We start from the raw sequence: 17,129 nt of genomic DNA, 5'->3' as shown, positions 1-17,129 counted from the left end.
TCAATCCTATGACCCTGGGATCACCACCTAAGCCAAAATCGAGGGCCAAATGCTCAACTGACTGAGCCACCCAGGCGCCTCTAGTGCAGTCTATTGAAATGCCTTTTCACGTTCATGAGGTTAAGTGAGTTAATATATGTGAAAAGTACCTAGTGCCAGACAGATAGTAAGCGGTAGCTGTTATCATTTTTTATATATACAACCTTAAAATAAGGAAATCTGTTGGGCTGGGATATGTGTACCCAGTGTACCATTTGCACAGGGTTGTCTGTTGTGTGCTGATTAGTTTTAAATTCCTAGTCCCCGCCTCTTCCTCTGCCATGCTTTTCATTTCCTACGCACTGCCCTTTGTCATGAAATGGGAATAGCCCTATTTCTTCCAAGTCGCTGTGGTGTTCAGGATCTGATTTTTATGGTGAGGATCAAGCATAAGCCCTTGTATTTATTTTTTTTCAGTGAAAGCTCTCAGGGTAGTGATCTAGTTTTTTGTAGAGTTTAGTTAGTTGTAACTGAATGTATGCCCCTTTTCATGAGTGTGGTTACTCTGAAGAATGTTCATCCTTATCCATTATAAAGGAAACATGCTCCATTTTGAGATGGGAGTGGGGTGGGGAGGAAAGAAGATATATTCTAGATTCAATATTCACAGGGAAGCCCTATTCCTATTTTGGGCACTTTCTAGATTTTGAATAACTTTTCTCTATTAAGATGGTATTTACGTAGGGGCACCTGGGTGGCTCAGTTGGTTGAGGGTCCGACTTAGGTGCAGGTCACGGTCTCATGGTTCATGAGTTTGAGCCCCGCATCGGGATCGCTGCTCTCAGTACAGAGCCTGCTTCAGATTCTCTATCCCCTTCCCTCTCTGCCATTCCCCTGCTTGCATTCTCTCTTTTACAAATAACCATTAAAAAAAATGGTATTTACTTAGAAGACAATACATAAACTTTAGGGTAAGGCAAATTTAACATCTAGACTTGGCCATTTTCTTAGTAATGTTCAATTGTGGACAAGTTAGAGTCTCAGAAGCTCAGTTTCCTCCTCTGTAAAATGAGTACATAGTAACTTATATGAAGGGTTGTTGTAAGTATTAAATGAAATATGTTGTAAAGCACCTGAATCCATTCTGGGCCCTTGATAATATGACAACATAATTATATGTAATATACCCCCACCCCCAACACATGTAATTAGAACAATACTTGTATATTTGAAAAAAAAAATTAATGTTTATTTTTGAGAGAGAGAGAGAGAGAGAAAGTGCAAGTGGGGGAGGGGTAGAGAAAGAGGGAGACACAGAATCTAAAGTAGGCTCCAGGCTCCCAGCTGGCCGCACAGAGCCCAATGCGGGGTTTGAACTCACAACCCATGAGATCATGACCTGAGCCGAAGTCAGATGCTCAACCTACTAAGCCAGTCAGGTGCCTCTAGGTTATTTTTTATTGTGTTTTTTAGCAGAAACCTTTTCAGTACTCTTGGAAAACTATTTTCTTGAGCCACTTACATCCAGAATGAACAAGTTTAGAGATTTGAGAAAATGACCAACATTTGTAGCACCCGATTCATGACTTCAAAATGCAGAATGATGAGCTTCCACAGATAAGGTCATTTTTCTGGACCTTCCATATGTTTAACAATGTGAGGCTAAACAATCTGGTAAAAATCAGACAATGTCTAATCTGGGCAGGAGGGATCCCTTAAAAACCTACTGAAAGATTATGCATGAGGTGTGCGTAGGGGAAAATAAAGTCATTGTATGTTTTTTGTTTTTTGGGTTTTTTTTTTTCCTGCAACACTTAAATTAGGTTGCTGTTAACTCCCTGCCCAGAGATTGTTGGAGTTTGTTGTAACGACAGCACTTTGTCTTTTAATGACTAATGTTGGTCAGCTTCTTGACATAATGGTGGTAATCTATATTTTCCTCCCCTTTGGCCACAATTCCTAGAATCCTAGGAAGAGATCCAGAGCTGAATGAAGTTATTAGTTAACTGTCAGCCAAATTGGCTTGCAACAGAGACCTGTAAACATCAAGAGAATAAGCCTGTGAATAAAAACTCAGTTCTGCGTTTTCTTAGCAAAGATCAGGGAGGGGAGACAACAGAATTTCATTAGGCTTGTAGAGGTATTCATTTCTTCACTGTGCTGTTGTGCTATACCATTCATTTAAATATCTAGTTAAGATTTGGCAGAGCTGTTGGAGGCGTGAAGGTGGAACCAACTGTCTGGACTGACCATCTTATTAAACACTCATGTAATTGTTCCTGTTCCAGCAAAGCAGGTTCTCTTGCCATCTGTTAAGCAGGCTCAATTAAATACATTTGGGACCAAAAGAGGTGGCAGATAGGAGTAGGTGGAGTGGGGACAGAGAATGAGGTGCAACCCTTAAGAGGTAGGGGGGGGGACATAGACGCACACGCGTGCCCATCCCAGGATATTTTTCCTTCTCTTACAGTAGAGGTAGGGGGAGTTGTATTCAATTGTTACATGACTCTTTTCATTTCTAACTTCATGAGTTGAACTTTCTCTCTGGGGGAGGAGGAGGAAGGCAGTGCTTTAGGAAATAAAAGAACAGAATATGCAAAGAGGAGATTTGATTAAATTGTGTTGTAAGTTTAGAATATGCAGGCTGGATGAAACTCCGATAAAGACACCTTTTTTTTTCCTTGCTAAAAATTCAAGTTAGTACAGTGCCACTGGATGGGAAGCCCAAGAACTGAGTAACGTTACATACTTAGAATATGAGGGAGCAATTAATATGTAGCCTCAGGGAAGGCTCATTGGAGACCTTATCTGTGAATTACTAGGTGATTCTAGTTGGTACAATCCCAATTTCATCTAGATTACTGATTGGGTATAGATTTTTGAGTATTTATAGTATTCTATCCAGTTAATAGATTCTTTTCCCTTTTCTATGCATAAATAATTTTGAAAACGTAGGAAAACATTTGACTAGGGTTATTTTAAAGAGACTGCCTAGAACGTATGTTTAAATTTATTTTAGTATAACATACGTACAGAAAAGCACACAGAGGTGCCTGATGAATTTTCATAAAAGTGAATACATCCTTATAACAGGCACCCAGATCAAGAAATGGAATATTGCAGCATCCGAGAAGCCATCTTCGTGCCCTGGTCTGTTCATTCTCCCACAAAGGATAACCACTCTCCTGACTTCTGACAAGATAGATGAGCTTTGCTTGGTTTTGAATTTGCCGTAAATAGAATTGTACACTTCGCATTGTAGTGTTTGGCTGCTTTCACTTAATATTATGTTTGTGAGTATCACCATGTTGATGCATGTTTGCAGTTGTGTGTTCGTTGCTATCACTGAACATTTCATAGTGTGAACACACCACAGTTTGTTCTGGTGCTGATAGGCATTTGGATATTTTCCAGGTTGGAGCTCTCATGAGTAGTACTGCAATGAGCATTCTTCTGCTTCTCTTTTGATAAATATATGAACACATTTCTCCTCAGTGTATGCCAAAGATGGGAAATGCTGGGTCATGGGATATGCATATAATTAAGTCTAGAAGATACTGCTAGCTTGCCAAAGTGTGTATTAACGAGAGAAAGGTCATTTTTGTCCAGAGTATTCTGTTCTCATGAGCATAAAAATGAGGTATCTTGTTTTCTTTTGATTGTGGAAGTAAATTGATAAAGAGGATTCAGTGAAATATTTTTACTTAAAATAACTTTTTAAAACTCCTCACCTGTTTTTAATGATCTTTTCACCTTACAGTCAAACCTGTTTTTACTTACAATATCTGAGAATGAGAAAGCGTAATGGGCAGAGGCAGGCAGCATCTTTGCCTTTCCTTCCAGAGATTTGTACACTGGGGAGAGTTTCTTCAGACTCCCTCCAGTTTGTACTCAAATTAAGAGTTCAGATTTCTGGAATTGTTCTCCAGGGAATTGGGAGATACCTTGGAAACAGAGGACAGAATGTCCACCCTGCCCAACCGTACCCTAACCCTGTTACAGTGAGCAAATCATCCAAGAGCACTGGGCAATCTGACCTGTTAGGGTTGCTCACCATTTTCATGGTTTAAGGCAACTTCATTTTCATTTTTCAAGTGCCTGTAACAATCAAGAAACTCAACTTTGTATTCTCTTCCTTCCACAACTTCATGGAACCAAACAAACCATTGGCTGGGACTCTTAGTTACTCCACTCACTGGTTGTGTGTGTGTGTGTGTGTGTGTGTGTGTGTGTGTGTGTGTGTGTATAGACAGACATCAGATAATTAGATACATGTATTGTTATTCCAGCACATTATATCCTGCTTAAAATGGTAGGAAAAAATACCCAATACTCATTTTTTCTACATGCAAGTATAGGATTCCTAGATTATTCTGAAGAAAAGGTAATGGGAACAAATTTCATAGCTTCACTAAAATCAATGCTTGTTTTTAATGCAAGCCCTGGGTTCAGACCTCAGCACTAGATTTTTTTTTTTCTTTTTTAACCTGTGATACATTTTCTAATGTTTGAGCTGTAGCTTTCAGTCTGTAAGATCTGGATTCACATCCTTGCCCTGTCTGCCACATAGGGTTACTGTGGAGATCAAATGTGATCCTTTATGTGAAATGGTAAACTATAAAAGAATGAAGCCTAAGCCTTTGAGAGCTTGGCTTAGCAGGCCCTGCATTTTAAGCTAGAACTTGACCTACAGAGTAGTGAAAACTTAACTCTGTACCTTGAGATCTTGTGCACACACACAAGTCCAAACTTTTAACCTTGCACCAGACATGGCTGGCTGACCTGTTGAGTCGTAAGTTTCTTGTCCAGGTCCTTTTGGCCTCTACCACCCCTCCCCTGCTTGGGAGAAAAGAGGGGCAAAAATTGTTGGCTTTGGTGATAGCCCCAAACTATTACCCTTGCAGGTGATTTCACTTTCTGCAGGTTAGAGGGTTGTATAAAGTAGGTAGTCTACAGAATTAGTGCTGTTCATATCTAAAACGTCTTTCTTGCTTTTTAAATTTTCTTTTATCATTCCAGCCGTTAAGTGCAGAGAATATAAAAATGCTTCTATGGCATAAAAAGATCTGTATGAAAGCATTAGTGATCATTATCGATAATTGTTAAAATGATAAATGAGTGAAGCAGGGATGGAAACACAGCCTTGTGAACACTTCCTGACATATATGCCTTTTTACAAGTGAGGAATTTTTATTTTAACCAAAAAAAAAAAAAAAAGAAAGAAAAAGAGAAGGATATGATCTTATTCTTCATTAGGTTTGGCCGTTGGTGGGCGGATGTGGTGTGCTTCCCAGGGCTGTCTCGTGCGTTCTTCCATCAGTCACCTTTTGGGCGGGGGGCACCTTCCCGGACAGGCCACATAAGGTATCAACTGGAAGATCACAGCCAGAAATGAAATAAGACAACTGGCAACACTCATCAAGATCTGGAGACACAACATGAATTGTGTTCATTTTTCGTCAATGTTCTCATGGTGCTGGGTAGGTTTTGAAAATCAAATTGCATGAAAATACGGAAGATGGTCTGGGAAAGTAGATGGCAGTGACACAGACTCAGCTTCTAAAAATGTTATAATCTATTAAACTAATAATTTCTGTTGCAATCAGAAAACAGAACTTCAGGTTGTAGGAATGAGGTTAACAAGTTTCTAATCCCTTTCCCAAAACGGGATCTTAGGGTTCAGAATCCTAATGCCCCTTCATGATAAAACACCGCCAGTGAGGTCTCTAACAGAACCCAGTATTCAGATGCATTAAGATATCTGCATCAAAATTAATGAACATTCACACTAAGAGGCTTAATAAAGACTATAAGTACCCATTGGTTGCCAAGTAAAATCCGGTCATGTCATATTTTGCTAACAAAGGTGTTATGTGAAACTTCTGATTTGTAGAGCCTTTTGAGTTATGGAATTACATGTAAGGTACATATATTTGGGTACCAGCTCCTGACAGAAGTGTTTTTTAATATATGTCAGGCAACCATGTGGCAAATTCTCAAGAGATCATAGAGTTAGGAGCACCAGATCTCGAGTCACTCTGCCTGGGTTCAAATTCCAGCCTTGCCAAGGGACTCTGGGTAAGCTATTTAACCTCCCAGGGTGTTAGTTTTTCATCTTTAAAGCTGCAGGAATTTTCTTATAAAGATTAAATAGGATGCACATATAAGGTACAATATGTGCATTGCGTTAGACACTCAACAAACCTGCTTCTTTTCTCTGTGTAATGGAGATAATAATAGTGCTCGTCACAAAGGTGTTTTATGAGATTCAAATAAGTAAATAGATATAACATGCTTAGAATAGTGTCTGCCTATAGTAAGCATTCATTACCTAGTAGAACTTTCCTATCAGTAGAGACGTTTTTAGGGAAGGAAAAGAGACATCTGTTGAATGAATGAGTAGTGCCTGGTAAAATTATGATAATTCATAATTAGACATTTGCAGACTGTAATTCCATCCCATTCGGTCACAATCCTCCGCCCCCCCACCCCCACCCCCCTTCCCCAGCACCTTATCTTTCCTCTTTTGCACAGCACTTGGTAAACTTGGCACTTGTCTTCCTCACCACAACCATGCAGGTGTGTTAGGCTGTCTGGGAAGCTGTCCCAGATGCTGACAAACCCTTGGCCGTAGGATAGAAAGGAAAAAGAGAAATTTTGGCTAATATCTCCAGGTCTGACTCCTTACTCATCTGGAGAGTTCAATGGTATCTTTAACGTTTTAGGGTAAATGAGGAGCCTGCTGCTTTTTTTTTTTTTTTTTTTTTTTTTGCGCCTCTAACAGATACGTATCTTGGATTCTAATTTCTTCAGTTTGTTATATATTAATCTCTAGTGATTGCTCAGTAATGGGTAGGGTCTGGTAAAGTCCTAAGTCTGCAGAGAGGTTTTAAACGCAGGCCATGTATGGAGGGGGTGGGTACTAGCTAGGCAGAGAGCAGTGGAAGAGCGTGTGTGCTTGTATGTCATAGTTTGGACTAATGTCCTGGCACGGCTGTCCCATTTCCTGGCATGTAAGAACTGGATCTTAAGGCTGCACATATTTGGCAAGCCCTATTATGTTACCCTCCCAAGGGGGTGCTTGGGTAACGAAGGTGATAGATAATATTGGGTAGGTACTGGTGGGACCCAGGGACATGAGAAGATATGGAAAGAATTCCTTTTAAAGAGCTTTATTGCGTTAGAGTTTAGTGTCTGTAAACAATTACAGCATTCAGGGAGTGCAGAATTCAAATGAGAAACACAACTTTGTCGGATTATACCACTTGGATAAAATGGCACGGGCTCCGGAAATCTATAATTAAATGTATTTTTGAAAATGAAAAGTATAGTGTAACATCTGGTTTATTTCACTACGGAAGTGCCTGGGTATTGCTCATGTAAGTGTGATTGACTTTGGCTGATATTTGGATCTCTTTGTGTAAAATAACTATTTTAATTAAATTTTTTTCTGCTTGATTCTGTTTTGTAAACAAATTATTCATGTGCACACACACTGTCATTAGAAAATGGCTGTCTTTAATGTGGAATTTAAGAAACAAAACAGATGAACATAGGGGAAAGGAAGGAAAAAGATGATAGGGAGGCAAACAATTACAGACTCTTAAATACCGAGAACAAATCGAGAGTTGATGGAGGGAGATGGGGGCAGGGGGAATGGACATTAAGGAGGGCACTTGCTGGGATGACCACCGGGTGTTGTATGTTAAGTGTTGTATCACTAAGTTCTACTCCTGAAACCATTATTACACTATATGTTAATTAACTTGGATATAAATAAAATTAAAAAGAAAAAGAAAATGGCTGTCTTTAGAGGAACTAATGTTTGTTTATTTTCTGTTGCAGCGGATATTCAACTCCTTTGTTTACACTGAGAAAATCTCAAATGGAGAAAGTGAAGTACAGCAGGTAAGAGATTATTAGGACTGGACATTCTCTTTGTCTTGCTTCTGGTTACGGCTTCAGTATTCTCTGCAGGCCATTTCCTTGTGAGGTTCCAGCTGTTTTCCATGTGATTTCATATACGTCTTAAAGCATAACAGTGCCAGCCTTACACTTGCATTTCTTACAGGTAGTTGAAAAAATGGTTCTATGGATGGTGTTTTGCTATTTGGGTTATACTTTGGAAATATTATTTAATTCATTTTCATTGTTTCGGAGCACCTGGGTGACTCAGTTGGTTAAGCATCTGACCTCGGCTCAGGTCATATCTCACGGTTTGTGGGTTCGAGCCCTGCATCGGGCTCTGTGCTGACAGCTCAGAGCCCCGGAGCCTGCTTCAGTTTCTGTGTCTCCCTCTGTCTCTGCCCTTCCCCCATGTTCGCTTGCTCTCTCCTCTCTCTCTTTCAAAAATAAACATTAAAAAAAAAAATCATGGGGCACCTGTGTGGCTCTGACGGTTGGGCATCCGACTTTGGCTCAGGTCATGATCTTGTGGTTTGTGAGTTGGAGCCCCGTGTCAGGTTCTGTGCTGACAGCTCAGAGCCTGGTGCCTGCTTCGAATTCTCTCTCTCCTTTCTCTCTCTCTCTCCCTCTCTCCCTCCCTCCCTCCCTCCCTCCCTCCCCCCCCATCCTCTGCTCACGCTCTGTTTCTCTCTCAGAAATAAACATTAAAATTTTTTTTTAATTTATTTTCATTATTTTGAAAATTCCTGAACTACTCATATTTAGAAATAGTAGAAATTGTTTCATCTGATAGAAGAAGTGCCCAGGTGCTGGAATCACACCGATAACCCAGGTCAAATTCTGGTTTTCTTACTGATTCCATGACCCCCAGTAAGCAATTTAGCCTTTTTGATCTATAGTTTCTTGGTCTTACATAAGGGGAATACAGTATCTGCTTTATGAGCTAGTGAGAATTAAGTGAAGTAATGTCAGGTTAGTGGAGAATAAATGAAATCTTTTCTGTGGAAGATTCTGGCATAGATGCAGCTCAGTGGATATTGGTCTCTTTTGTTCTTTTATTTTTCTTTCCTCCTCTTGTATTTCTTCCTTTGCTTCTTTCCTTCCATCTCCTTTCAATGCTGTGTGGGGTCAAAAAGTTCTGAGGCCAGATTCTATTTACTTTATTTATAGCTGCCTTCAAATGGACTGCTTCGTAAATTAAAACATAGTGTTGGTGAACTTGGTCATAAATAATTGATCTGTGCTTGAAAAGAAGGGTGGTAAAGAGGATTCTGGGTTTTAATTTCAACTAATCCACCAACTTCATTACACTATGCGACGGTCAACTGGTAATTTGAAGCGAGGTTGGAAACTTAAGTAAAAAAACACGACCAAGCTAAAAACCAAAATGTAGCAGAGTGCTTTCATAGACTAAAAAGACAACTATAGTAAAACACATAATAATTCAAACTCCTGAGATTCTGCCTTTATTTTCTTCATGGAAAACAGCTTGACTTGATGACTTTAGAAGCACCAGGCAAGAGGAAAAAGCTTTGTGTCATTAGAGTAAACTTATTTATGGGATAGTTATTTATTTATAATAAATTACTGTGGTTTAATCTTGAAGTTCAGCATTTCCTGTGTTTAGACATTAAAATGTTTTATTGGTTTCTGCAGGTTAAATTTAGAGGATATAAGCACTTCTGTACATATTCTTTTTCTTAGCATTAGATATTTTTAAAGACTAATGACCCTGCGTTACAGTGAATATAATGTGGTTTGCTCTATCAAGTCTTATCTTTATCGTTCCGGTCTTGTTTTTATTCCAGCAAACTGAAAAGTGCTTTTTAGGGTCATGACATTGAAAAGGGTTTTTAGGGGGGAAAGATTTCTACACAAAGCATGTCTGAGGGAACTTTTTGGGAGACCAAAGGCCACTTGATAACATTTTAAAGAAACTGAACCAGGGATCTCAGCTTTGCTGCTTTCCTTGAAGTAACAGATACATGTCCTTCCGTCAGCTCTTTTCAAACATGAGACTTGTTTTGTTTTCCTGGACTGATGTCATTGCTTTATTTATCTAACTGTAGAACAAATTTGGAAGCCTTTAATAACTTTTTAGAATTATAGCAATTGATTGAACACTTATGGAACACTGACGCTTACCACATTGATTTTTTTCCCTGAATAACCTTGAAGGAAAGCTATCCTTATTACAGATGAGCAGAGTGAAGCTCTAGGAGATAAGTTATTTGTAGTCATTAGACTATTAAGTCAGCTAGTTTTCAAAATAAGTTTGACACAAAGTTATATATTCTGTATTTTTATTTTAAGGGTTTATTTTTAAGATCTGTATTTTCAGGGGCACCTTGGTGGCTCAGTTAGTTAAGCATCTGACTCTTGATTCGGCTCAGGTCATGATCTTACCATTTGTGGGTTGAAGTCCTGCATCGAGCTCCATGCTGACAGTGTGGAGCCTGCTTGGGATTCTTTCTCTCTCACTCTCTCTGCCCTTCACCTGCTCGCTTGCTCACTCTCTCTCAAAAAAACTAAATAAAACTTTAATAAATTTAAAATTTGTAGTTCCAGTTCAAAATAGGAGTCTCTGCTAAATTTTTCTTTGTTTCTGAGTAATTCAAATGAAGAATTAACACCTAGTCCTTTGTCTCCTCTGATTCTCAGAAAGTTCTTTTTTATGTTGACCCACAATGTACTTTTAACTTTTCTCCAGTCTCTCCAGTCTGCCCTCTGGAAGAACCCTGAGCATATAGATCTTATGCCTCTTTTGCATCCAGTATTTGGAGAGAATTATCATGTCATTATTATTGTTAGAAGAATCATAACTTCTTATGAGATTTGTTTGATAAGCCAAAAACAGGCTAGTTAATTCAAAGTAGATTATTAACTTCTGCACTCCATTTTAGCTCAGTCTTTAGCGAACCACTTCTTAGTGCATGTTTTGGTATATTTTGTAGGCTCTTGAATCCTGACTTGAGTTTGCTATCCATCATTCCTCCATTGGGGTAATGAAAACTAGAGCCTCATGGGTTCTTACCCTCCTACCTTACTAATCAATTCTTACTGAGTGTTGGATCTGACTTGTGCATACTATGTAAGTTGGCAGTAAATCTCATGTGTTGTTAATATCTTCCTGGTTAGGAGAGCAAAGTAATTAAAACTAATAAAAACATTTTGTGATTCTTGACTCTTACCACAAAACTCTCTCTACGGTACAGAATTTGCTTTGAGTTTTCTAATTATTTCTTTTAAATTAACCTTCAGAGTGTGGCTCTAAATGCCTAACAATGTGTTTTAAATCTTTAATTAGTTCAGTATCTGTAGTATCAGTGCCAAAAATCTGTGGCAACAGCCTCAGGAAAATAAAAATCCCATGCACACATTCTTAAAGGGAGCATTTGCCATAGACTCCATTTTTTAAAACTTTGAGAATTGAAGTTGTATGAGCACATAAAGGCATTATATGAAATTGAACCTGAATCAAGAAAAAGAAATTTTTGATCAAGTGCCCCAAAGAGAGCAAAAACGGTCCATGAAACACAAAGCAGTGAAGAAGAAACAAAAGAGAAAGTCTCTTGGAGCATTCCTTTGGATCACTAAAGAAATCACAGGCACCTTGGACATGTTTCAAGAGTTTGGTCTAACTTTCTCCAATGCTCTAGTAATTATTTATGTTAATCATTCAATGAAATAGCAAACATATTTTCATAATGCCATATGTCATAAAGTATTGATGTCACTGGCTGATTTTAGAAGACCTCAGAATTCTTAGGGGACAGGCAAGATCACGGTAAGCGCAACTCTTCTGTGTGAGACGAACCTGACCTCGGGCCAAGAGCTTGCCTCTAGCAGTACTCTTTTCTTACAGGGTATCCGTTTAACTCTTCAGGATCTTCTTCAGCATAGAAACCTGCTGTTTTCCTGTCTTAAACACAAACAAAAAACCCTTGACCCCACTTCCCTCTCCATGTACTGCCCCATTTTTTCTTTCCCTCTGAAGCACAAAGCATCACCAGAGATGTCTATATACTCCATAAATCCAGTTTTCCCATTCTCTCTGAAACCTTCTCCAGCCCAACCAGTCCCACAAAACCTCTCTCTTTAAGGTCACCGGTGATGCCCACTTTGCTAAATCCAGGGTCCTCATTGTATTTGATGAACATCAGTACTAAGAGGTCATCCTTTGCATTGTGTTGATAACTTACACATTTGCCTACAGGATCCCACTCTTACCTCCTTGATGTTGTTTGGCATATTTCTGCCTTAGGGCTTTGCTGTGCAGACATACTTCCTCAAGGGCCTTGGCCTGCTTCAAGTATTTCTTCCTCAGACGTCACTTGCTGAAAGAGAGGACCACCATATTTAAAAATTCAGCCCACCCTGCCTGCCAAACTCCTGATTTTCCTTTACCTGGATTCTACTCCCCTTGCCCCAGCAGCCCCTTATTACTTATCACTGTGGTTTTAGGATATTGGCTTTATAAAACTAGTTTGGAAACACTCCCTCCTCCTTTGCTTTTGAAAAGAATATAGCATTGGTAGTATTCCTTCCTTTGATGTTTGGTACAACACACCCAGAATACCATCTGGGCTTGGAGCACTCTTTGTGGGCAGGGTTTTGATCATCAGTTTCTTTAATAGCTATAGGTCTTTGGGTTTTGCAGCCGGGATTTAGTGAGGAGATTTGATTTTTTTTTTTTTTTCCTTTTCAGATTTTCTGTTCCCTTTTGTGTCAATTTTAGCAACTGGATTTTTTCAAGAAATTTATCTTTTTCATCTAGGTTGTCAAATTTGTTGGCATAAAAGTATAATATTGTGTTGTCCTTTTAATATCTGTAGGCTAAAAGAACATAAAGAAAAATCAGTAAAACAAAATGCTCGTTCTTTGAAAAAAAAACAAAAAACTCCATTAAGTGGGATAAATTAGACCAACAGAGAATGAGAGAGAAAACAAATGGCAAAGCAAATTGGTGATGACCAAGTTTTTTAAACTTGAACTTGGCCTCATTAATCTTCTTCATTTTCTATTTCACAGATTTGAGCTCTTTATTATTTCCTTCCTTGTGTTGTGAGTTAATTTTGGTCTTTCTCTTCTTAAATTGGAATTTCAGGTCATCGGTTTTTATACCTTCTTTTTTTCAAATAGAACCATTTTACACTATAGACTTTCCGCTGAGCACTGCTTTTGTTACATCCCACAAAGTTTGATATCATGGTTTCATTATCGTTCAGTTTTTAAATATTTTCTAATGTCTTCTTGGACCCATGGATTACTTTACAGTGTGTTGTTCAATTTCCAAAACATTTAAGGTTTTCTTACCTATCTTAACTGTTACTAATTTCTAATTTGATTTCAGTGTGGCCAGAGAACATATTCTGTATGTTCCTTAATTTATTGAAGGTTGGGTTTTATGGCTCAGCGTATGATTTGTTTTGGTAAATATACCGCATAAACTGGAAAAGAATGTGTGTTCTGCAGTTGCTGTTACATTCTTTATAAACAGGTTGATATTTCAGATCATTTACTTTGGGGCTGATTTTTATTTTCTCTAATTCTATCATTGCCAAGAGGATTGTTAATATCTGTTTTGGTGGAGTTGTATATTTTCTCCTTTAATTCTGCCCATTTTTGCCTTCTATAGTTTGAGGCTTCATTATTGGGCACATGCATTTAAAATTGTTTGGTCTTCCTGATGAGTTGTTGTTTTGACATTATGAAATGTTGTTCTTTATCTCTGGTTATAATGCTTCTTCTTCTTGTCTCTTTAACCTGATATTAATATGGCCACTCCAGCCTTTCTTGGCTTACGATTTGCACCGTGTCTTTTCACAACCATCTACTTTCAGTGCCTCTGTTGCTAACAGTGTGTTTTTTAAACAGAATATAGTTGAGGCTTCTTAAAAAATGTTTGTTTATTTTGAGGTGGAGGGAGGGGGGAGAGAGAGAGAAAGAAAGAGAAAGAGAGGGAGAGAATGAATGAATGAATGAATGAATGAATGAATATCCAAGCAGGCTCCATGCTGTCTGCATAGAACCCCATGGAGGGCTCAATTTCACAAACCATGAGATCATGACCTGAACTGAAACCAAGAGTCAGAGGCTTAACCAACTGAGCCACCCAGGCTCCCAGAAAATTTCTTTTTTATCTGACAACTTGTCTTTTAATTGGGAGTGTTTAGTCAATTAACATTTAATTTGATTGTTGAGTTTGGTCAACTGTTTGATTTTTCATTTTCCACTCTTTTAAATTTTTTTTCAATTTCATATTAATCTATTTTAGGTTTTTTAAGCTATATTTATATTTCTTTAGGTATTTTTAAGTTTATACTCCATAAATTACCATATACATACTTACTACAGTTAATATATTAATATTAACTCCAAATATAATCTATTTGGAGTTAATATTCTGTCACTTCGTGTAACATCTAGAACTCTCACAACTTTATAGGTCCATTTCCCCACTGCTATCCTTCATGCTAGAGTTACATCTATTGCAAACTTCACAAGAGAATGTTGTATCTTTTGCTTTAAACTGTCCAATGTGTTTAATCATTAAGAGAAAAATAAATCTTGTATACTTACCATTTCCAGTTAGTTTTCATTTCTTTCTGAAGATCATCAACTGATACTAAGTCTGAGAACTTTTTTTTAGTATTGCCTCGTAATGAAGATTTTCTGGTGACATTCTTTGTTTCTTATTATTCTTGTTCTCAGAAAGTGTATCTATTTTGCCTGATTCTTAAAAGACGTTTTTTGCTTGAGACTGGATTCTAGACAGACAGGGTTTTTTAGTAGTGTTGTTTTTTTTCTTTTAGTGTACTAATGATGTTCCACTGTGTACTGGGCTGCACTTCTGATGAGAAGTCAAAGTTGTTTTTGTATGTAATATTGCCCCACTCACATCCCCTAGCTGCTTTGACGATTTTTCCCTCTGTCTTTGGTTTTCAGCAATTTTACTATGGCTGTCTAGACATAGTAGTCTTTATATTTATTTATCCTCTGTGATGTTTGAGCTTTCTGAACTTATAAATGTATGGTTTTCATCACTTTTGGAGACTTTTTGATCATTGTCTCTTCACATATTTTCTCTACCTCATTCTCTTTTTTCCTGCTGGGACTCTGATTACATGTATGCTAGATCTTTTGATATTTTACTACACGAGTTCCTCAGATAATGCCTCCTCCTCGTCCTTTTTAAATTTTTTTCTCCTCTGATTTTTAGATAACTTTTATTAATATATCTTTACGTTTACTCCAATTATCCCCAATTTGCTATTGACCACCACAGATTTTTTTTTAATGGTTTATTTTTGAGAGAGAGAGTGTGAGCAGGGGAGAGACGGGGGTTGGGGGCACAGAGGATCCCAAGGGGGCCCTGCACTGACAGCACAGAGCCTGATGTGGGGCTCAAACTCATGAACAATGAGATCATGACCTGAGCCAAAGTCAAATGCTCTGCCTACTCAGCCACCCAGGCGCCCCCACAGATAGATTTTTAAAACTTCAGATATCAGATTTTTAAACTCTACATTTTCCTTTTTTTTTTTTTTAAAGGTTTGTTTATTTTTGAGGGAAAGGGGCAAAGAGAGAGGGAAAGAGAACTGGAAGCAGCCTCCAGGTTCTGAGCCCTCAGCACAGAGCCCAAGACAGGACTTGACTCCCACAAACTGTGAGATCATGACCTGCGCTGAAGTCAGATACTTAACTGACTGAGCCACCCAGGCACCCCTCCATTTGTTTCTTTTTTAAGAAAGTCTACTTTTTTTCTGAGATTTTCTTTTCACTCATTGCAAGCATATTCTCCTTTCTGTCTTTGAGCATATTTAAAATAGCTGCTTTAGAATCCTGTCTGCTGGTTCTAACATCTGCAAATACTTGAACTTGATTTTTGTTGACGCTTTTCTCTTGAATTTTGGTCACACTTTTTGTTTTGTTTTCCTTCTGATGTCAAAAAATTTGGATTGTATCCTGGAAACTGGAAAGCTTTGGATTCTGATATATTCCTGTGAGGACAGTTGATTTCTTTGTATTGGTTTTAGCAGGCAAGTAGGTTGATTGGACTCACACTACTAGTCTGTTATTTGTGTTTCAAAACATTTTAACATTTAACATACATTCTGGTAGAAGTCTATAGTTCTTAGTTATTTTTATGAATTGTTATTTGATACTGAAAATTTTACCTGAAAGATTTAAAAAAATTTTTTCAGTTTTTGTTCATTTATTTTGAGAGAGAAAGTGAGTGTACAAGTGGGTAAGGGTCAGAGAGAAGGGGAGACAGAATCACAAGCAGGCTCTGCACCATCAGCACAGAGCCTGATGTGGGGCCCGACCTCATGAACCGTGAGATCATGACCCTAGCTCAGACCAAGAGTCAGACGCTCCACTGACTGTACCACCCAGGCACCCCTTACCTGAAAGACTTAATAAAATGTGATGTTTTATTTCACCAGATACAATTTATTGGAGTAAAGGAGAAACACATTTGTTCTGTAAGAAATTGATACTTAGCAGGTGCCATTGCTCCAAATTATTCTTTTATCTAAGTGTAAACTCAGGGCACCAGTCATGAAGAATTTGGACTAGGTGAAAGCAATTGATTAGAATCCATCTAAAAAGCAAGATCTAGATCATTCACAAAATTATATCCTTTACTCATTAGAGAAGAAAAATACTCTGTAGCAGGACAAACACACAATGGCTCTTCGAAGTCATTATGAATAGAAGTAGTCAATCTTAGACAGATGGCACTCCAGGTGCTAAAATGTAAATAGTCAGTTCTAACTAGTGTACTGTTTTCAAATTTTAGAGTAGAAAGGGACCTCAGAGACTGTGGGTACAAGGCCAGAAAGGTTAGGAAACTTTCTTCCACTTTTTTTTGGATGGGGCTGCTTGGGATGGAAAGCTAAAGAGTCTTGCCTTTTGATATGGAAAACTTGAGTTCCAAGCAGGTTCTGTTATTTACGATCTGCTTGATTTTTGGCATGATACTTAACCTTTCCTGTGTCTGCATCAGCTTTATTTATAAAATGGGGGTAGCAGTCTGTCCTGCACAATTGTTGAAAAAGTTACACATCTGGCACAGACTAGCCATTTCAGTATTTTGTGTTCTCTTTTCAGAATACTAAAAGGAAGTAGAGTGTGAATATAAGAGTACTCTAATGGAAGATTGTTATTCTTGGTGTGTTACTTAATCTTCTTAGGTAAGGTCTGTAAGAAAAGATCTGTAAATTTTAGAAAGTCAGTTT

General features: G+C 38.1%; 2 protein-coding genes across 3 annotated transcripts in view; one reads left to right on the top strand and one right to left on the bottom strand.

The window, feature by feature from the left end:
• JAK1 (Janus kinase 1) overlaps positions 1-17,129 on the bottom strand; it is a 692,496-nt gene that overhangs the window by 286,071 nt on the left and 389,296 nt on the right. The window lies entirely within an intron of this gene.
• Positions 1-17,129, top strand: part of CACHD1 (cache domain containing 1) — a 209,706-nt gene that overhangs the window by 79,549 nt on the left and 113,028 nt on the right. The window contains exon 2 of the mRNA XM_049618530.1: positions 7,825-7,887. Coding sequence (XP_049474487.1) covers positions 7,825-7,887 — 63 coding nt within the window. The remainder of the gene's footprint in view (positions 1-7,824; positions 7,888-17,129) is intronic.

The sequence above is a fragment of the Panthera uncia genome (assembly GCF_023721935.1).
Source record: "Panthera uncia isolate 11264 chromosome C1 unlocalized genomic scaffold, Puncia_PCG_1.0 HiC_scaffold_4, whole genome shotgun sequence".
Classification (NCBI taxonomy): Eukaryota; Metazoa; Chordata; class Mammalia; order Carnivora; family Felidae; genus Panthera; species Panthera uncia.
The sequence above is the reverse complement of the archived record's forward strand: the minus strand, read 5'-3'. Positions and strand labels throughout refer to the sequence as shown.